Source organism: Calonectris borealis, chromosome 11 (genome assembly GCF_964195595.1).
Source record: "Calonectris borealis chromosome 11, bCalBor7.hap1.2, whole genome shotgun sequence".
Lineage (NCBI taxonomy): Eukaryota > Metazoa > Chordata > Aves > Procellariiformes > Procellariidae > Calonectris > Calonectris borealis.
Window position 1 is genome coordinate 17,882,418 of NC_134322.1, and position 22,719 is coordinate 17,905,136.

The 22,719-nt window shown below is 38.7% G+C and overlaps 1 protein-coding gene across 7 annotated transcripts; it reads left to right on the top strand.

Moving 5' to 3' along the window:
• Window positions 1–36: 36 nt before the first annotated feature.
• FAN1 (FANCD2 and FANCI associated nuclease 1) lies at window positions 37–22,425 on the top strand. 7 transcript variants are annotated; one of them, XM_075160243.1, is made up of 14 exons: window positions 37–193; window positions 971–2,411; window positions 5,770–5,910; window positions 6,905–7,100; window positions 8,118–8,351; window positions 8,861–8,992; window positions 10,051–10,159; window positions 10,894–11,013; window positions 13,340–13,504; window positions 14,489–14,657; window positions 18,182–18,285; window positions 20,634–20,828; window positions 21,212–21,340; window positions 22,188–22,425. In XM_075160243.1, the coding sequence occupies exons 2-14, from the start codon at window positions 1,103–1,105 to the stop codon at window positions 22,323–22,325; spliced, it is 3,141 nt and encodes a 1,046-aa protein (XP_075016344.1). In that variant the 5' UTR covers window positions 37–193; window positions 971–1,102; the 3' UTR covers window positions 22,326–22,425. The 7 variants fall into 7 exon arrangements, 6 of the variants coding, with proteins under 6 accessions (XP_075016344.1, XP_075016342.1, XP_075016345.1 ...); XM_075160241.1 differs by having other exon boundaries at window positions 44–180; XM_075160244.1 differs by having other exon boundaries at window positions 65–180; window positions 10,060–10,159.
• Window positions 22,426–22,719: the final 294 nt, after the last annotated feature.

Consider the following 22,719-nt stretch of genomic DNA (forward strand, 5'->3'; position numbering starts at 1 on the left):
CAGCAGGCCGCTGCGTGCCGTGGGGCGGGGCCCGCTGCCGCGCGGGGCCCGGGTGCCCGCCTCCCAGGGCGGCCGCCTCGCCTGCCGCGGCCGTTGAGCCACGCGCCTCGCGCGGCGGCCCCTCGCTCCCCCGTCAGGGCCCCTGGGCCGGCGGCGGCGAGACGCTCGGCTGCGGCGCCGGTGCGTGGGGAAGGTCAGGCATGGCGGCGGGGGACTTCGGTGGGGCCCCTCGCGCAGCCCAGGCGAGGGGAGGCGGCGGCCGGCCGACGGGGAGGGGTAGCGGCGCCAAGGGGGCGGGCAGGCGGGAGGCAGGCACCTCTGAACGGTGCTCAGAAAGCGGAGGCGCCGCCATCCCCGTCGGGAACGCATCGGGAGGGCGCGCAGGGCCGCTTGCAGCTCTGGCACTGCGCTGTGCGGAGCGGCGTGGCTGCTCGGAGCCGGCCCGCGAGAGCGCGGCCCGGCCGGCGCGGTGTCCTGGGCGCTTTCAGAAGCGCCACAGCAGGGACCGAGTGTGCTGCGAGGCACCGCGCCTGTGCTTGGGACGCTCACGTGCACGTTGCGCGTGCTCTGTAAAAGTGGATAGCTGGCACCAAAAGATAATGTGCCTATAAATAGCAAACAAGATAATGACAAAAATTAGAGGATTTGACTATATCCTTACATCGAATTTTATCTCAAGTTTTCATTTACATCAGCAAGTGAACGTGGCATTAACTAATCAAAGTGTGTAATAGTATTTCCATTTTTTAAACCATTCTCATGAAGCCAGCTGCAGTGCTCAGCATGACAATCATGGTGTGCTTGCTTTGCCTGCCTGGTGAGAAGGTAAAGGGACATTTGCATTGTAGCAGTTAAGATTGCTTGACTTTTCCACTTTTACAGTTTTCTTTTTTCTTCTCCAATGTTCATCTTGGTTGTATTTGGTACCTTAGAAAATCTTTAATTCAATACCTTTGTTTTTTCCTTGAAGGCATGTCAGAGGATAACAGACAGAAAATGCAAAGCCAAGAAGACTCTTTTTTTTCTTTGAAGTATTACAGAATAAGGAAGTATGACCTGGATGAAGTTGCCTGTGTTTTTGTAAATGCTTTGAAGTTTTGTAATGGCAGAAGCTAGGTCTTCAGAAATTAAAAGATCCCGAATAAGTTTGTCACTCAGCAAAAATAAGAAAAAAAAAGGAACAACAAAAAAAGTGGAAGGTAAAGGAACACCATCTATACCTTCAGCATCCTCTTCTATTATTTCCTTTTTTAACAATGTTCCCCCTGCCAAAATTTCTTGTCCCACGTGTGGGCAAATGGTGCCAAGACACAGCATAAATGAGCACATGGATGAAACATGTCAGAGAAACCATGGTGAGATTGGCATCATTGATTCAACACTCAACTCTTTTAGGAATGAGAGTCCCCCAGCTGCAAATGTGAACAATAATTCCAGCTCATACTTTTCAAAAAAACTCTTAAATCTAGAGACAAGTCCTTCCAAAAGCAGCTTATTCAAAACAGAAGGGAGTGCAGCACAACAGGTTAGTCCTTATTTTAGCAATAGTAGTTCAGTCTGTAGCATTAACAATGAACCACAGGCTCAAACAGTTAAAGTAGTCTCTTTAGGAAGCTTGTCATCTAAACTGTCCAGAAGACGTTGTATCCAGGGAGGAAAACAGATCGTGTATAAAGAGATCGACTCTTCACCTCCAGCTGTTCACAATATGTGCAAAAGTGCTGCAGCACGGGATGATGATGATGATGAGATTTATGCTGGGCATAGTTCTCAGAAAGAAAATCAGCTTGCTCAGGGAGAGCACCAGGAACAAAATTTTTCAAAGCAGGAACCTGAATTTCAAAAAGAAATAAACAAATGTAGTGGAGAAGACCTTGTGGATATTGTTCAGGTATCATTACCGGCTGATAACATTAATGGCAAAAGGTTACCAATTGGTACAAGGAGCACCAAAACAGAAAGTAGGTCTGAAGGTGTGATACTTAGTCCTGATAAATTTGAGACACATCTAGCCATTTATACTTCAGCAGAGCTGACCAGTAGTTTGGAAGTCAAGACTCGGCCTCACACTCAGGTTTTTCCTTCTTCGAAGACAGAAGTGAACTGTGGTACACAAAATTGCTTTAGCAAGCGTGATGTACAAGTACTTCCTGTGGAAGTTCATGAAGACTTTAAAGATGAGATTAATCATACTTTGTCAGAAACTGTGGGAAAGGTAGAATTTCAGAATTCCATTGGGGACATTTTAGACAAAATAAATGAGGTTAGCTCTGTGCCCAGCTCTCCTGGTCACCCATATTACCTCCAGAATTTTCTAGTGGTGGTGCGAGCAGTTTTGGAGAACAAAGATGATGTCAAACTCTTTGATGAGCAAGATATGAACATTATAACCAAATTCTGCAAATTATCAGGTATCTTTTTTTTTTTTTAATATATTGTCACATTACCTCTTGTAGAGAGAGATGGTACATTGTTTTATATGAAGAGTGCTATACCAATGGGCAATTTAACTTGATAAATTCCTTAAGAGAAGCAGCTCCTTTTTCTCAGGAGATGTATCCCTCAGTGGCTTCTTCTACGTAAACTTTCCTAATGTTGTTTTAATGGAAGGAAATGATAAAGAGTGGAGACTTGTAAGAAATAAGGAAAGAATGATTATGTATATTTCTGGTTTTTTGGAATACTTTTTTTACTGTTTTGATACTATTTTTTAGAATCTTAAGTCAACTTGCTGCCGCATTTAAACACGTTTCCAAGGAAGGAAACTTGTAGCACAGAAAAAGAGTATCAGTTAACACCAAGCTTTTGATGATGGGAATTCTACAAAATGGGGTTATGAAGAGGCCTCTGCTGGATACACAGACCTTGCAAAAATACTTCTGAAGTGGCCTTTGTGAGCTTTGACTCAGCACGTTTAGAGGTTACTTTCATGCTTGGTGTGAATCCATGGTTATTGCTATGATTATTATCCAGTGTTTAGAATGCTAGTAACTAGGCTGCTAGCTGCACAGCTGCACTGATTCAGAGCTGACCTTGAACACAAGCAGCAAACCTCTGGGGGCTGGGATGGGGTTGCAGAGCCTGTGGTGCACTCAAGGCCGTAAGAATATTAAAAGAGTTAACTTTCTCCACCTAAATGTGTATACAGTGACATCTTGGAGCTTGATAACGCCTTGTTTTTGTTGTGATAGTTAAAATGGGAATATATAAAGAAAGAGTGGAACGTAAGCAACAAAACTCTTGTTATTGGCTCCCTGAGGCAAGCAGTAGATGTGTATCATTTACAGCCAGAAGATCTAGGAATAAACTTAAGCTAGGTCATTAGTGGATGCAGGCTTTGGCTACTTTGACCGATACTAAAAGAGATGTTCAGGATACAGCTTCCTTATTTCCACACTCCCTTCTCTGGATGAGTACAACATTGATCAGTAATAGTAACTTGTTCTGTTAAATAAAGGAAGGGCTTGTTTCTCTTCCAGTAGTGTGATTTCAGTATTCCCCTCTCACAGGAGTTCAGAATACAGAAAGAATTATTGCAAAGAGGTGCTGATAAATCCATGTGTGCAGTGACTGCTAGAGTCACAAATAAAACAATCTCTCTTTGCAGGGTAGGAAAAACGCAATGATTCAGCTATGAGAAGTGATCAGATAGCATTATGTCAATAGATAATGAATTCTGGACAAGTGACCAGATGGATGTCTTTACCTTCAAGAAATCTTAGACAGAATACTTTAAAAGTTCAGGCAGATGGGTTATGTGTTCCACGTTAGAAGTTTCTACCCAAGCAAGAGTTGTCTTTCAGTTATCATAACACCAAAAAACCCCACACATATATTATAGTGCTTAATACTATAAAGTTGCTTGATCATAGGTGTTCTCCAGTATTTCATTATTTTCTGTTAAAATGTCTACCATTCTTCAGTGAATTATCTCTAATGCTTATTATGAAAGGAATGATATTTTTAAAAGGATTAAATTTGAAGCAATCCTTCCTTCCTTCTTGCCCAGTTTTCTCAAAAGTGGATGGCCTTTGTGTTGGATGTAGAGCACTCACTGCCAATTTTTTAAGTATTGGAAACTGGAAATAAAAGTAGGGAAAAGCAGAGGTGTATCCATAACAAGTAATCTGCAGTGCAATGTTAGGCTTTCTGCTCAAGATGTGATATGTCTGAACTTAGGTGTAATATTAAAAAAATATTTTTTGTATTCTGTATGTTTAATTTCACCGCATGTTGCAGGTGGAAGAATTTAAATGCAAGCACATCATTCTAGTGATACTACTTAATACACTTTGCGAAATCCTCCTTCCAACTTTTATACAACAGAAAATCGTATCTGAGAAACATTGATTTATAGTCACCAGTGGAACTGAGGTACAGAAAACTGAACAAGAAAAAATGATGTAATTTTTTTCTGTTGCGTTTTAATGACTCATAGAGGGTGAACTTTTCTAAAATCGTCTGCATCTTTTTGCTGATAATATTTCAACTTAGAGCAAATTTTTTATTTCAGTGATACATTTGTAAGAACTAGAAAAGAAAAAAAAATCCCCCAAACCTTCAAAGGTAATGTACTGCAGAACAGGATGCTTAAGAAGCAATTAATAACTTTTTATTCTCTTTGTCATTCAAATCCTTTAGAGAGGAAGCAGTCCTCACATGCCTTTACTGGATTGCAGCCCTAGTTTGGTCAGTTTCCATGGTCTGGAGGAGGGATGTTCATGTGTTGCTTGACCTTTTTCCTTTTTCCAGAGTTGTAAAAAATGGAGCAGACTTCAAAGAAGTTACAACCCCACAGAGGAAATTAACAAGCTTATATGTCTGAATGTAGTTCTCTCAGTGAATTGATCCTGGAAACATTCTATTAAAAAAAAAGGCTGAAAAAGTCTTTTTAAGGACAGGAGAATAGTTAAATAAGCATGTAAAGTTAACTGCCATTTCTTAAATATATCTAGATCTGGTAGTGTTTCAGTGTCTGTTTTTATTAATGATCAGTTTCAGTTAAGCCGCAGCAGACAGGGATAAAAAAATTAGAAGTTAACGAGGGATGAATTAAGTATTCAAAAGGGAGCTGAATGTGGTAACAGTAGCTAGACTATTTTCAGCTAAGATTTAATAAGCTGTTTCGTTGAATTTCAGCATTGTTAGTATTTTTAAAGTATTTTTAAAAAGTACTTTAAGAGAGCACTTCCCTGATAAAAATCAAATCTATAGGAGGTTTTTTCCCCTTGTTTTCAGTAGATATATTAGTAAAATTAAGCTTATCTTTGGAAAAATAAGAATCTGAAGAGTACTACACAGAGAGGTATTCTGGGATTATGAAATCATTCTGTCAGACTACAGCTTCTTTTGTTCTCTAGCATCAAATAGTTGGTTATTGAATGGGTGTTAAAGAAAGCAAAAAGACTTATTTAGCATCACAGTATGCAGAGTTTGAAAAATGAAGTTGTCTTTCCTAGGAAAAAAATTCTTTCTTAAAGGGTAAGCATCTCCAAAATGCATTTTAGCAATGTTCATCACCTACAAAATACATTGTAATAATTTTCTACCTACAAAACTTAGAAGATTCTAATGAGCAATAATTACTTGGAAAGGTAAGTTCTGGCATTTTACCAAGTCTGCTCATAGAACGTGGGCAGATTTAAAATGTGTTTTAAAGGATATCTGCATCAAAGTAATTTTTCTAGGTTAGGTAGTGATTATGCATAGTATTATGTTTTAGAATTTAATTTTCTTTTTATCCTTCCCTGCTTTAAATAAAATTTGCAGTTGGTGGGCAGAAGTTATATGTGAGACTTTTTCAACGCAAGCTGAACTGGTTAAAGGTGAACAAAATAGAGTATGAAGAGATAAGTATGGATTTGTCACCAATAATTGAAGAACTGGCTGAAGCCAGATTTCTGCAAACAGGTATGGCCAGGGTTAATAAATGTTAAAAGTATTACAAATAGAATCTGCAGTTGTGTCATGTTAGAGTTTAATGCACTACATGCTTGTCTGTGCCTTGAGAAGAGAATTAGGAGCAGAATAAAGGTTTCAGGTAGATGAGTTGTGTTGTGTTACATTTATAATAAAAGCAGTTAGTGCAAATTAGGTAATAGGGAGAACTAAATAAATAAATGTCAGGGCTATAGGTGCAACAATAGGCATTACTTGCCCTCACCTGCGCAGCCTCTGCGCATTGGTCCAGGAGCTCTACTTAATACCCTTCAGTACTGCCCTGAGCTGTCTTGCAGGCACCCTGTCCCTGGCCTTGTCCGTCCCTGGCTGGCTGGACCTCCAACCAATGCTGCAGGTGTTTGTTTCCAGTCTTGTCTGTGGCCATGTACTGTGGATGGATCTCGGACGTAAACGGTAGTCTTGTCTCTAGGCTTATGTCCGGCTTCGTCTCTTAGATCAACCCTGGACCTGATTCATCATCACGCCTTTTCTGGGGCTGCGAGTGGAATCTGTTACCAGGACTTTTGCTCTGCCCATTCTGTTCATTTACGGTGGGACTGCACCAGGGCTGTGGTCACTCTCGACTCCTGGCTCATTCCCCCTTGTCAAGCAGCTCTGCTCTTGCTGCTCCCTGGCAGCACTTTTTTTTGCATCAGGCAAAGTTTTAATCAGCAGGAAGACAAGTTTTTCTGAACAGCATTTTTTTGTAACTCAGCAGAATTTCTTTATATTTGCTTTTGTTTTGAAGTTGCAAAGGGATTTTTTTCTGATTATTCCATTCCTTCAAACTGGACTTGTGAAGAGAATGGATTTCAAGCTGAACCAGCTAGCATCGATAATACATGTTTGAAGAATCTAAATCATTAGATTAGTACTAGATTATATGAATGTACTGTACTTGAGCTGTTGCTTGAGTGTATATGTACAGCACATAATAAATATATGTGGATCATTTTACTTTTAGAATCTGAACTGGAAGACCTGTGTGAAGGGTTGGATTTGCTTTCAGCCCCTGAGCTAAAAACATTGGCAAAGATCTTTCACTTGCCAAACCCAAATGGTCAGAAACAGCAACTTGTGGATGATTTTCTGAGGTTGGCAAAACAACGTTCAGTCTTCAGCAGGAGTCAGGCTGGTATTGGGACAGTGATTTTAAAAAGGTAACTGTGTTTATAGTTAAATTTTGCAGGTGAAAGTACGTTATGCTTCAAAGGACTCAACCTAGATGCCTTTTGAAGAAAGGAATGCGTTTAGTAAATTTATGAATAAAAAAAGACGGCATTATATTTTGATTCACAGTGGCTCAAACAGAAGGGTAAATAGACTTTTCTTTTAAACTGTGTCATGCTTTTCATCTGTGGGCATGATTATCTATCTCCAAAGTTTCTCAGTTATACAGAGAAACGTTTCTGAATTATTTAAAGCAAAATCAGTGCAGAAAAACATCTAGGAAGACATTGGGAAAGTCATTGCCTATTAAAGCAACTGTCTGATGTTCATTTGCTGGGTGATCTCTTTTAGTAGAATTAGAGGGGAGCAATAACCTCTTTTTTGTGATTGACACTGTACTTGAGCATAAAGCCTCCTTTTTGGCAATATTTTTAAAGGGAAAAGATTGTTTGCTTGCCAAACTGTTCTTTCTTTGCTGTGAATTTTTTCACTGTGGCTATCAGAGCTGTGTATATCAGATGCCCTTGACTTCCAGGTTCTTCTGGGATCCAGATTCAGGTTTAAGGTGTCATTCCACCCTAATAGGAGTGATTACAGCATTACCATTCTTGGTGTTTAGGGATGGATCTGTAGCTAGAACGTCCACAAAAAGTCTAGGAATATGAACTACGGTAATAGCCAGGATACTGGTGCTAGGGTACAAGTCAGTTCTGGAGTTTACGCAGTTACCTCTTTTAGTAACTAATACCAAAAAGTAGCTGTTTGAATAATAATGCATATAAACAAAGGTGCTTGTCTAGCAGTTAGCTTGTCTAGTAGGCTGGAGAACTAGGGTCTGAACTCACTGAGTGTGGAATCCTTTCTGTACAAAATGCAGGTTGGGTAGAAAGCTGACACATATCGGTATGTACTGCATTTGCTTCATTAATATAATTTGTCTTTCCTGTGGTATTCTTTTTCAAACAAGAGAGATATGTTTGTTATATTAATTTTATTTGTCCTTCCAGGGTGAAGGACTTGGCTGGAAAATCTGTCAGGGTCTGTAAAGGCCCTCGGGCTGTCTTTTCTCGAATTCTGCTGCTATTTTCACTGCCTGAGTCAATGGAGGATGAAGAAGCTGGTAGTGCTGGTCAAGGCCAGCTCTCCACAGTCCTTATGGTAAACATGGGGCGTATGGTGTTCCCCAGTTACACTGTAAATAGGAAAACACAGGTCTTCCAGGACAGAGAAGACCTTATCAGGTAGGGGGAGCTTTGGTAGTTTGGAAATCTGTTTATTTCTAGAAAAGCTTTGCTGCAGTACTTGTGTAGGCAAATAAGAAATCATCATGTAGAACTCCAGATATAAATAGATAGAATTGCACTTTTGCAATGATTTTAAATGCATTTTTGTATCCAGGTAGGACTTGTAATTCACAGTGGCTTGCGTTTTGAACCAAAATAGCATATTTATTTGCTTCATGATCAACTGCTGATGAAAGTTGTTTCTTCATTTGCTGTGATGATTATTAGAATGGACTCTCAACAAAACAAAAAATACATTCTCTAGTTTATAAGTAATTCTAAACATTAGTACCCTGCTAGTGTAAACTCTGCTGATCCTACAAGGTTAAGAATAAAGTTGGCTGCATGGTTCAATGTCTTTGGAGACTGGAAGGGAGTTTTTAAAAGGTAGTGTATGGAGGAATTGATTTCTTTTAACTATAAATGCTTTTTGAGCCTAATACCGTTATTATGGTTTTTTCCCTTAGGTATGCAACTGCTGCTCATCTGTCAAATGATATAGCCACTGTGATGGTAAATGGGAACTGGGAAGAAGCTCATCATCTCTATATGTGTGCTAAAGAAACCTGGAACGAACTGAAAGATCATCCCTCTTTGAGGTAGTAAACTGGAAACTAGCCTAATGTTCATATGAAACTATTAAGTGTATTATCTTGCTTTTGGTCCTTTTCCTTTTGAAAGAGGCTTATGGACTAGCGATATTATTTAAGCCTGATAAATTTAGAAGCTTGAAAGCTTTGAACTTCCTGGTTGGTTGTTTAGCTTTTAAGTGATTATATGAAAAAGCCTTTTTTGTAAAACTTTGGGAAGTTCTATGTGCCAGTGCAGAAGAACAAGAGCCTTATTTTTCCCTTGTCATAGTTTGTTTTTATGGCTTTTAGACAAATAGCAATAAGCAGAATTTAAAATTCACAGTGAACAAAAGAATGTTGCAAACGTTATGTATTCATCTCTTCAGACTTCCAAGTGGGTGTCATTCAGGAAACATTACTGAAGATCTGAGAACTGAAATAACGTGTATTGTTTTTGAAGTCCCTCATCAGTTTTTCTTTCAATTATTTTATTTTCTAGCTTAATGATACACTGAAAGTTAAAGCCTTATGTTTGGCATTATATTCATTTTCATGGCATCTGATTTAAAATAATATTCATAGAGGATCATTTGGAGGTCTATTCCATTTCACACTGAAGACAGTGGAAAAACCAATTTTGATTTCAATAAGACATTCAGAAGACTTTGTCTTGAAACGTAGAGGTGCCTAGTCTTTTTTTATAGCAGGAAATGGTTGTTCTAGCCTTTTTGTTTTGTTCAGTTGTGTTTCTAAAGTTAATCTTCTGACTTACGAGAACAAGTTGGCAGTAACAAAACATGATGTAATAAATTATTGTTTTGCATGTGCTGTAAAATGTATTAGCTAATAATTCCACTGCTGTTGAAACCAAAATATGCTGTGCAAGTGCACTTGCTACCTCAGCTAAACTATTTTCTTACTTTTGGGTTCTTGACTTCACAGCTGGGATACTCATTTCAGTTCAATTTTGATACATAAGGCATTTAGTTTTTGTAAATGCTTTAGGTATAAGTATTCTTAGGAAGAGAATTTTAAGAATTTAAATTGCCATCATTAAATTGATCTGAGCTGCTCTTATCTTTCAGCTATCACAGAGTTTTACCTGAGTATCTGCGACATTTCACAGTTGGCTGGGTGTATACAAGAATCCTTTCTCAAGGTGTTGAAATTTTGCAGAGACTTCACATGTATGAGGTAAAGTGGTGAAGTGAATAGGAATACATGTTTAAGGTAGCATTATACATCAATTCACATTTCTGATGTGGCTGGTGATAATGTTTGCCAGGACTTGCTACAGTTCTCTTAATAGGTTACTTTTAAGGAAAAAGAGCCTTTTTTTCTTGCTTTAGAAAGTTTTAAATTGTTTTGATTTCTGCTTATGCTTTGGAGATCTACCATATGTAATATACCATAAGACTGTTGCTGAGATATTGCTGTTTCGTTATGTAAAGATACTTGTGTTTCACTAAATTTGATTACTGCTTTTAAATAAGAAAATCTTGGAAGAAAAGTCTTCTATGAAATCCCTGCCTCTTCACCTTAGGAGCTAACATCTCCAAAGGCCTCTGACTTACATGTAAAAGCAAACCAGATTATTCTGAAAAAGACTTTGCTTCTGCAAAAAGGAAATAAGTAACATTCAGGTCTTTTTCATCTACAATAAGAAATACAGAAAGGACAAAAATAATGTATTTTTGGCAGCTAACCTTTAAGTTTACATAAAAATATCTCTATTCTAATAGAGTTTTTAAGATACAGCCATGCACCTGAATACATTGGGTGCTGGAGTAAAATGGGGTTTGAATTGTGCAGAGGCAAAGTTCTATAGTACCCAGTAATTAGAAGGGAAAGTGACAAGCTAATTATATAATGGAATTTCAACTTGGTTTTCTAACTCAATTAGTAAAGATGTAATTCTGCTGCTGCAGGAAGCGGTGCAGGAGCTGCAGACTCTTCTGTCTCAGGATGTGTATTGTACGGACAGCAGAGGGCGATGGTGGGATCGCCTAGCTCTGAATTTACATCAGCACTTGAAAAACACCAAGAAGGTACCTTCACTGCATACTGTAAAGCTGGAAACACTGCAGTCATTGTCTGAAAACATTTTTTAAAAATAGTTCATATGAGAAGGACAGTGGGGTAGGCTCTCCTCAAAATGCAGATATTGGTAGGAATCCCAAGGTCAGGCAACCAGTTCCTCCTACGAATTTGAATACTGAGTGTACCCTCATCCTTGTTTGGCCTGCTTTTTTCTGTTGCATAGAACAACACTGTTTGGCATGAAGGATTGATTGTATGGAGTTACCAGGCAGCAGCTTCCTTGCTGTTCTGCCTGTTCTGGTTGCCTAATGTGTAAGAAACAGAACACGTCTGCTTCTGAACCTAAGTCATGATGAGGCCATATCTGAAATGAAAAAACCACACACGATCGGAAGGAGTTTTTTAATGTTTTCAAACAAAAAAGTAAGAGAATTAAGTCCTTGACTAACTGTTGCCAGTGGGGAGAAGGTTGTCTTCTGGAATAGTTTTGGTGTGGGGTTTCTACTATAAGGGGTCAAGCAGTAGACAACCCCATTTCTAATCTGTTACTTGTACACAACTCTGGCAGGGTTATCAGTCTTTAACAGCAAATTTAAACTATTTCCATGGTCCTACAGGAGAAACTGTAACTGACCACCCTTAGACTGGTAGAGAATAACATGAATGGTTTTAGATAGCCTGTATTACAGGCTATGTTCATCCTGGTCTGTTTAATTCTCTTAGGAAGGCAGAGGAGGGGAGAAGAGGTTTTGAGGTAATCTTAGCTTTTGCTGAAACTTTGACCTCTTCCCTTCCAGTAGGACACACACCAGTAGGGTGTGTTTGTACAAGCAAAGCACACTATTTGTGCAGTGGGTAAACTTGCCAGTCTCAAGTCTGAATGATGCAGTTCAGGCTTTTAGAAACACGGTCTACATGGTGAGTGGTTTTTAAGTTTCCTAAGTGATTAGCTGGCATGTAGCCGAATGAGAGAAAAATAACCATATGGGAATGGCAAGGATTATGTGCAAGGATTATTGTAAATCTCTGTAGAACTTTCTGGCACCTCTGGAAAGATTTCTGGAGCGGAATATAAAGGAACCAGAGAAAACTGCAAGCTGCAGTTGTGCTTTGAATTCCTTGTGAGCCAGCACCAGCTTTTCACAGACTTTCTTTTCAAGAGCCACAAGGTGTAGAAGCCACTGTCTAACTCATTTTAGGGCTCAGTTGCAGTTCCATGAATTTTCTGTGCAAGAAACAGCAGGTGGTAGTTGTATCAGCTGCTGGCCTGAGGATTTATAAGTACAGGAGATTATGTCCATTTTTCCTGTCTGTTACATGCAAAGGAGAAATATTGTCAGTGATTGAAAATAAACTCCGTAGGACTGATAGGTGGTCACAGTGAAGTATGGCAGACTGAAAATCAACGTTTAACTAAAGGACAAGAAGAGCAATCTAATTAAACACACCTAAGATACCTGACTAATTTGGCAATGAGAAATAGAGATTAAAAAAAGTTTTAAGGCCAGGAACAGTAGCAGTTGACGTGTTATTAAAAATAAGCAGAGAATGACTTTTTTTTTCCCTTGGTGTTGCTTCCTTGCCTCACTAAGGCTATTGAGAATTGCGATTAAAATGCTCATATTTTATGTTGCATTTTAATTCTCTAAGTCTGTGAAAAGGAAATAATATCATAGGCTGTCAAGCATCTGCAGTTGTCTCTTCTGCATCTTATTTCCCCATATCAAGCTTTTTTCAGATTTGGAATTAGAAGTTGTACAAAGGAAGAGTTAGTCTCAGTTCCTTATTTATAAATTAGGACAAAGTGCCTTCCTCAAGTCACAGAAAGAGAGTGTGTCAGAACCATGATTTGAATTAATTTTTGGAGTCCATATTTAACCCTGGGTGTTCTTCAGTGCAGTAGTGCATTGGTCTAAAATTTGTTCTGTGTGTACATTCTTACACAACTCATCTGGTCCTTTTGTTTCCGTATTACGTGCTGTTAAGAAGCTGGCTTCAAAGTATTAAACTGATTTACCTAGAACCAACTCTTTTTTTCTGGTCACTTATGTAGAATTTACACTTCCTTAATCTTATATTGATCAGTACAAATGGAGAGTAATTTCTTTTTACTCTACTAGTGCAGATTCGAATCGAGACGACTACTAGTGCAAAGTATTACTTACTAGTTAGAATTTCAGTACATAAGTGAGAAAGGTGGCCCTATCTTATATGCTGTTTTTTACGTTCACATTTTTGTGCTCCTTAAATCAATTGCACTTTTGGGCTTAGTAAGAACAGACAGATGTGCATAGGTCTTTCTAAATTACTGCTTGTTACCTTGCTCTTTGCTAGGCCATTCACTGCATCAGAAATGGGCTGGCAGACCCATTTGTACGTACTGGGCATCGTCTCTCTCTCTACCAGCGGGCCTTACGAATCAGAGACTCGCCAAGCTGCAAGCAGTTCAGATGCCTGTTTCATGATCTGCCAGCCGTAACTGTGGAGGATGTGACACATGTAAGTAAAGTTGCTGGTAGTTTCTGAGAAATAACAACTCCTGAGGTCTTTTTTCTTCTGACAAGAAAAAATAATCTGTGAGACTGTTGTTACGTACTATGCACCAGCTGCACTAAGCTGCAGGAAAATAAATACAAATGTGTTTCTAAAACAAAAGCCTCTTGTAAACAAATATTTCTACTTATTTAATAAATGGTCAGCTGCTTAGCTGAAGTTAGTCAGCTGTACACTGATTTAATTTACATTGCTTTACTGAGTGTGTGTTACGAATGTGATCAGCTATGAACTCCACTAATTTACCAGCAACACTCGGAACCTTTCTGTCTGCAGAGTCTGATCCAATCAGTGCATTGCCTCTGGTATCTTCAGGCTAAGCATTCTATGTGTAAGAAAAAGTAATAGTAACAGTAGCATGTTGTCAGCATTAGATTAATGGCTCAAAAAAAGCAAGGTTTTATTAGTAACCTTTGGGAGTTACGCACTCTAAATATGCACTATGCAAATATGCAATGTGATGCACTTGCATCGTATTGGAATGGATTTTTTTTTAAGTCATTCTTTTCCCTACTGTTGCAAAGCTAATAGTATGTGGGCGAAGTCAGAGCAGAGCCTCACTTTCTCTCTCGGCCTTGTCACCACATGTCTCCCTACAGCCCTTCTTTTTCTCAGTCCAGAATCAGTCTTCTCAGTCATCTGTATTCTTTCTTCCTGGTCCTGCATATAGAAAGACTACATTCCCATCTGCCCAGCATTTTTGCTAGACTTTTTTTTTCTGAAACACTTGCCAGTTTATAAAAGCAAAACAGTGATTTCAAGGGAATGGCAGGTTAAATTTTATTCAGTTGATTTTTGGAAACAAGTCTAACTCTGATTTTAAGCAAAACTGAAAAGGAGGAATGTGTGGTTTAGGAGAGATTCAAACACCTAGGCTAAAGCTTTTTAAATGTGATGCGGGAAAGTAACTAGTTCTTTTAATATATTCAGGTTACAATCAAAGGAAAGATGTGTCCTCAGATGGGAATGGGAAAATCTGTATTTCTAATGGAGGATATTGGTGATGAAGAAGGAGGCGAAGACTTCAGTGTATCCACAGTCATGTGCTCAGTTGAGGAGCTGGCGTTAACTCATTACAGGCAGAATGGTTTTGATCAGGGTAACAGTAAATTTTTTTTGTACAGTAAAGTAACTGTGGGAGTAAAGAACCAATTTACTAAGCAGTTTAGTTAATAGACAGACCAGTTTTAGCTGCTTTCATTAGACTAGTTTTTAGCCTGATTCTGTTTCCTTCCCAAACGGTTCTAATATGTAATTTCCTTACCAAAATGCTCTAATATGTATTTTCCACCTGACCTTTAATTATTTGCTGCTTTCATATACCTAAGGTGGTTTTGAAATGTGTTAGGAGAAAACCCAACGCTGCTTCTTTATCTCCATAGAAAATCACTTACTTTGCCTTTCTTATCAGTGAACAGCTATTTTATTTGTTAGGGGTAAAATGCTAGCAGTGTCATTTAAGGGGGGTGTCATTAAGGAAAGGTAAACTTCCACTGGTTTTTGGTACTAGATGAACATGAAAACAGTATATGCCATAGCAAGTCACTTAGCAACTTCTTTTGAAAAGGCTTGATTTTCTGCTGTATTAGTAGTTGTTCATGTATTTTTTACAACTTAAGAGCTGTGGAAAGCCATGAACAAATAAGAATATATAGGGCTGTTTTACAGGAAAAAAGCAAAATACAAAAAGGTAAGCAGGTTATTTTTTAAGATAAAATAATACATATTTTAATATAATTTTATATTATTTATATGTTCCCAAATACTGTTGCAGGAAAAGGGGCCATATCAGAAAAGGGTAAATGGGAAGGTGAGAATATTTAGAATTTGGGAGGATTGTGCTGCAGTCCCCACTCGATTCCTCACTCCCACCCACTCACCATCAGTCGTCTTGGCTCAGTGGCTCGGTACAAGTTTTGAGCACACAACGGCCGTGGGTGGTTTGGTGGCAGGCCTAATGGAACAGAGCGCCCCGACCAGCGCTATACCCACACGCTGACGCATGCTCACACGCTCGCTCGCTCCCTCTCTTTCTCTCTCTCTGGAATATGTGTGATATAGCATACATATATAACACATGTACACTATACTATGTATTATATATAATACAAGAACATATAGCATATATTCTGTTATCTATATGTATTATATATAACATTGCATATAATATTATATTAATAACAGAACATACATAGAATCATAGAATAGTTTGGGTTGGAAGGGACCTTTAAAGGTCATCTAGTCCAACCCCCTGCCGTGGGCATATATGCATATATGTTCATACATATATATGTTCATATACATATATGAACACATACATTTATGAGCATATATATGTGAACATAGGGAGACATGTATATGTATGAACATATATAGAGACATATGAACATAAGGAAATACTTTTTTACTATGAGGGTAACCAAGCGCTGGCACAGGTGGCCCAGAGAGGTTGTGGAATGTGTGTATATATGTATATATATGTGTACATATCAAGATACTTATATATGTACATTCACATATATACGTACACATATATAAGACATAATGTATACAATTATGTCTACATACATACATATGTCCGTACATATGTTAACTATGATTTAGATAATATTATATATTATAAATATTCCACTATAATAAATAATTACAAATATAATATATTTACATATTATACAATATATACAATATATATTATACCATATTATACAATATTATACAATTATTATACAACAAATATAATACAATTATATATAATAATATATCTTATACGGATCTAACTATATACTATAAATATAGTTGTTATGTTTTTACTATATTTTATTATCAATATTATACTAATACAGTAATACAGCACATATATAATCTAACATATAACACATAATACATGCTATATGAGATATAATGTGTATTAGGTAATTTTTATATATAGCACATATAATATATATTGGTATAATAGTATGGAACATATGTGAATATATATACATCATATATCATACAATTATATGCTATAAATATATACAGTTATATATTTATAATTAAATATGAGATATTTAAACAGTTACATTATTATGGTGTACTATATAATGTATTATATACTATGTATTATATACTATATGTTACATACTACCTATTTTTATTACTATATAATATGTGACATGTAGTAAATTACATTTGTATATGTATATATAGCATATATGATATATACACTCCTGTACTGGGTTTGTCTGGATGGAGTTAGTTTTCTTCATGGTAGCCCCTAGGCTGCTGTGGTTTAGACTGGTGACCAGAACCGCGTTGACAGCACAGGGGGGTTTCAGCCGTTGCTGAACAGTGCCGACCCAGCGTCAGGGCTTTCTCCGCGTCTCCCTGCAGCGAGCAGGCGGGGGGCGGGCAAGCGGCTGGGAGGGGACGCGGCCAGGAGAGCTGACCCCAGCCGAGGTTACGTGGCAGGCGTGCTCCCTGCCACGCTGTCACGCTCAGCAGTGAAACAGCTGTTGCTCAGGGACTGGCGGAGCGTTGGTCTGCTGCTGAGCGATTGCTTTCGCATCACCTTTCTTCTTTTCTGTTTTTTTCTCCCCCCCCCCCCCCCAATTGTCTTTATCTCAGCTCCTGAGGGTTGTGGGCTTGTTTGTTTCTTTTTCTTCCTCACTTTTGCCCTTTCAGTTGTCTCCCCCAGCCGCTGGGGCAGGAGGGGTCAGCAAGTGATTGGGCGAGTGGGCTTATCTGCCATCCAGGATCAACCCACCACAATTTTTTTAATATACAAAAACATGCACATGCATGTGTGTGTGTGTGTATTGATATGCACATATATACGCATCCACTTTTATGTATATAAACATATATACATACATGTGTACATACCTGTACATATACATATATAAAATACATGTATACGTATATATATACATATATGTGTGTATGTATACATATTATACATCTATATTAAAAAAAAACCCAAACCAACCCCCCCAAAATTGTTTCTGTTACACCTATACATACACACATATATGTGTACATACATGTGTATGTAAATGTGTGTATATGTACATGTATAGATACTCATGTATGTGTATATGTAAATGTAATAAAAAACGTTTTTATATATACAAACATTTTGTTATTAATGTATTACATTTTTAGTATACTGGCTGGGCATTGGTCTGCTGGTGGTGAGTGATTGCTCTTTGCAGCACATATATGTATACATATATGTATAGCTCCATATACGTATATGTATGTATACATGTATGTGTACATGTATATTAGAAAACATTTTTATATATAAACATTTTGTTATTAATATATTACTTTTTAGTGTAAAACTTTTAAAAAATTGTGTATTAAAAATTGTTAGAGTTAGAACAATAAACCTTATTCGGGACAGGGGATAGTAACTTAATCCTACGCTGTAAATGAAGGCCACTAGCCTGGAAGTAGAAAGCATTAGCAAATTGTGGAAGTGATAAACTGCATTTCAACTTGATGCTGTAACGTTGGTATATACTGACTTCAGCTGTGTATAAACGTGTTTCTGGTTTGGATCATGATGACTTAGTATCTCATCATATGAGATTGCTGTAGAAATTAATGTTTCCATTTTTATGAAATTTTGCCCTTTAGGTATTCACGGGGAAGGCTCAACATTTATTACGCTGTATGGGATTCTGATGTGGGATATCATTTTCATGGACAACATTCCCGACGTTTTCAGAAACTCCTATCAGGTAGTTTTGAAAGGCTTTCTGTAGTTAATTTCTCTTCCCATTGCTGTAGACTCTGTAACCGTGTTAAAATTTTACTCGCGATTAGATTAACATTTTATTCTGAGGGACTTCCCAGGCAGGTCTTGGTGTTTGCTTGGTTTTATTATTTGTTATTTTGGGCTTGTTACTAAAGGGCTCCTTGGTAACTAATTGCTGCGTAGGTCTGGATTGACTGTCGGATAGGGTGGGATTCATCTGGCTAAATGCGTACGTCCTATATCTGAACTCGCTGGTCAGAGTTCCTTCATAGTCAGTGGAAGACCACTGCTATACCATAGCATTGTGCATCTCATTTGAAGATGACGCATTCCATTAAAGAGAAAAAAAAAAGCATCTATTTCTTTTCAGTGGCCTTTAAAGGGAAGTCACATTTTTAAACTCAGGTTTGTTAACACCCCGACCCGCTCCACCCCAACATGGTTATGCTTTTGGGATCATCCTTCCTGTTTGTCAAAGAAACAAACAAACAAACAACACACCTCCCCAGCAACAACTCCCTGCCACACCCTAAGATTAATGATTCCAGGTGAACTTGCGGCTTTTAACTAAATGCTTTACATCTTACAAATTACAGCTAGAAACAGTTTTAATAATTGCAATTAGAAAACTTGATCACTTTTAATGACATTTGCTAAGAAAACCCTAAAAAGCCATCTCAAATGTTGTAGAACTAAAAAAGGCCGGACAATTGTTATCTTTCTTCCACCTTAACCCATTGCTTCTAATTGGAACCCTGACCAAGAGGTAGACCAGCCAGTGCTGTCCTCTTCCGTAGCTGGATTTATGTGTACTGTAAGAAATTACATTTTTATATCAGTATGAGGTATCTTAGGTAGAAATTTCTTATTTTAGAGGTGAAACATGAAGTTTTTTCTTGTCTTTTCTCCCCTTCCGCCCCACCCCCCCCTTTATTTTTCTGCACCAGTATGAAGTAGAAATCCTAGTGGCTGAGTTGAAAACCACCTGGTGGTTTCGGAGATGGCTGTCTCCCTAATTAGTGACCAGTACAAAAACCTCTTTTTAATTGGCGGAGAGGGAGATACATTCTCTCAAGGCCATCCTTACATAGTCCCTTAAGTAAAGGCTGTAAATATCTAGAGAATCAAACGGTACAATTATATTATTAAGCCAATAGGACTAAACTCAAAACTGTGAATCCATGAGTCGCTCTGTGTCCCACTAATCTGAAGTTTAACCTGTTTTTTATTTAACAGTGACATGGATTATGAGTCTGTGTAGAGTCATGTCTTGAAATAATTTCTTAAGCCACCAGCACTTGATTATAAGTATGTTCTTGGTCATATGCTTGGAGAACTAATGATGAAAAGAGGAACTTACTACAGAGTAGTGGCTATTCTTTGAAATGACTTTTACTACTTGATTCTTGTATTCATCTGACCAAGTAAATTTAGGGTTGAATACTGTTTGCAGAAAGAACTGAGATATGGTTGTCCTTCTTGCCTTGGAATTTTGAGGTGGGACATGAAGGCACTTGCAGGCTCATAGACAGGACAGGAAGGGGACCATTGTAGCTCCAAAGGCTATATAAATACTGGTAAATGGAATTCATACAAATAATTCTTCTTGTGGCCTATCTTCTATTCTTGTAAGATGCTGTAATTGTATGAATGTCATGTCATTACTTATTAATGCAGAGCAAAGCTATCATGAGCCTCAGGCATGAACAAGGATGAGCTGAAAGCTCGCACCTGATTCTATCTGTCATTCCTAGGCTGTATTTTTGTGGGATTAGCTGTGGCAGCAGTTTGTGTAAGGCTGAAATTTGCCATTTGATTTTGAAAAATAGAGTGGCACTCAGTTACTACGTGATAGTCTTTTTCAGCCATGTTCAAAATGGAATAATTGCTGCAGTGACTTTATACAATAATGTGTTCAGCACTATGCATAAGCTTCTCTGCTTTTAGGCGGCTTGACTGATACTCCCCGGTGTCATCACTGCTTTGTTCTTCCCACCTCCAACTGCTCACTGTAGCTGAGCAGTTTTAATATTACTGCTCGGAGAGAGTTAGGAGAGCAGATAGATAGCTCTTTGTTGTCTAGAGGTCAAAAACCAACAGCACACAGGCTAAGATGTGGCCAGCGTTTGTTGCACTGGCATTGGGTGTTAAAATATATCCAAATCTTTTCCCATTTAATAAAGGTTTATGTGGTGGACATGTTCAAGTTAAATCGACTCAGTGAGTGAATCTGAAGTTGCGATAAGAAAAAATTTGAAGTAGGGCATTGTCATTCTTGGAATCGCTGCTTTGCTGGCAGTTCCTCAGGGCTGTATTTACGTTTTTATATAGACGTTCCCCCTGGATTTATACACTGACAGCTTCTATGAGAACAGGAGGGATGCCATTGAGGCCAGACTCCAGCAGCTTCATACAGCTTCCTCAGAGACACTGGCAAAGTTGATTGCTGACATCTGGACCACTCAGGAGGGAAAAGCAGCAGCACTAGTTAGCTGGGGGCGTTTTATTTCCCTCCAGCAAGTTCAGGTAAGTAACTGTTGTCTGGAATGGGGACTCTGGTTAGGCTTGCCGTTAAATCACACGTGGCCGTAGCGTGCTCACAGTTTGTACCGTGGCACTGAGGCGAGACTGATGGTGAGTGGTGGGAGGGAGGAATTGAGTGGGGACTTCAATACAATTCTCCCTAATCCCAAGCACTGTTACTCTTTTCTGATAGGGTCACTTTTCCTGTGACAGTAGTTGGGAACACAGCAGGGAATTGCTGTAGATGATAACATCTACTTAAGTTTCTGTTACACCTGGCTGGACAAAAAGCTGAGATGGGCCATAGAATAGTCTTGTGAGAGTTGGGAAATGGCTGCACAGAAAATTAGGAGGGGGAAAACCAACTACCAAAACTTCTCTTACAGAGCCTTGTCTCTTGCCTTGGAGGAATGTTTCTGAGTGGTGTTTTTAGGCGACTTTCCAAAGATCTACGCCATTGCAGAGGGGGACTTCCTGACCTGGTTGTGTGGCGTACTCACACTAACCACTTTAAGGTATAGTGGGAGCTCATGGAAATAGTGCTCAGCTGATCTTACCCCTAGGTATAAAACCTTTCAGTTGTCAGCCCATACAAACTGTATTTTCCTGTTGTGGTGGAGTTGAACCTGCTGCTCATCTGCCCAGCAGCTATGGCAAGTAGTAGGTGATCGTTTATCTGCTGTTTCATCACATTTTGCTGTAGCTTTAACAGGCATAATGAGAAACAGCAAGAGGTGGCTAGGTATTGTTGTAGAATAGGTCTTCATTTAAAATAATTACTGTAAAGCAACTGTTATCAATCAGTCGTCATACACATTCTGACTGTTAGCAAGGGGTGCTAATGTCACCACTTACACAAAAACTTGAATATATGAGACTACAACAACTATGTCTGTCTCTGCTACAAAAATTGAGTAAACAATCATGGTTTGTGTCTTGCATGGTAGTGGAGTAGGTACTAGAAGACTATTGGACATCTTTCAGCTGCTGGAGCAACTTGTTACAGGTTTATAAAACACATCTGAGTAGCAGAAATTAATTCTCTAGCGCATCCGAGTAAGTTGCTGTCAGTATCAGCTGGAACAGATTATCAGTTTTTGAATATGTGGCGTCTTCACTCTCCAGTGCCTCTGTCTGTGTTTTAATGGCTATTTACTATATAAAATTTCATTCTCTTACAGTTAAACTTTGGAACCTGGGTTAATAATTTAGCACCCACTGGGCCTTCTGTGCTAAACTTATATTACTTTTGTTGCAAATGACAGCCATAAAAGAATATTCTATTAGTCTGTGGGAGCCAATGATCTTCCAGTTCCTCCACAGGCACACTACTAATCAATCATCATCCACATTTCTTTGTAGCTGGTGGAAGTGAAAGGTCCCAATGATCGCCTGTCCCACAAGCAGACAGTCTGGCTGAGTGAGCTGAAGAAGCTGGGTGCTACAGTGGAGGTTTGTCACGTGCAAGCTGTTGGAGGCAAGGGTAAACGCCTCAGCTAACAATAGAGTCTTGGTCACGCGGGTAACTTGGGTGTTTTTAAAGGAATTGGCATGACACACACTACTGGCTGCTGCTTATTAAAAGTAGTTTCTTCTAAAATTCTGGTTTCTTGCAACATTAATGTAGTTATTTTTAGTACAAAACATTCTAAAAAATAGTTTAAGAAGATGACTGTCAGTATGATTTACTGTATGTCACTTTGTGTTCAGACGAACAAAGCCTTTCTCTTCTATACACAATCCATAACTTATTCTATGAAAAGTAACCTAGGGTTTTTGCCCAGTAAAGAGAAACAGCTGCAATCGCACTGGTACCAACGGAGAACATCCTCTACAATAAAAAATGTGGTGCGTCAAGTCCTGATCATTTCTACGTTGCCAGTGTAGCCCGAGT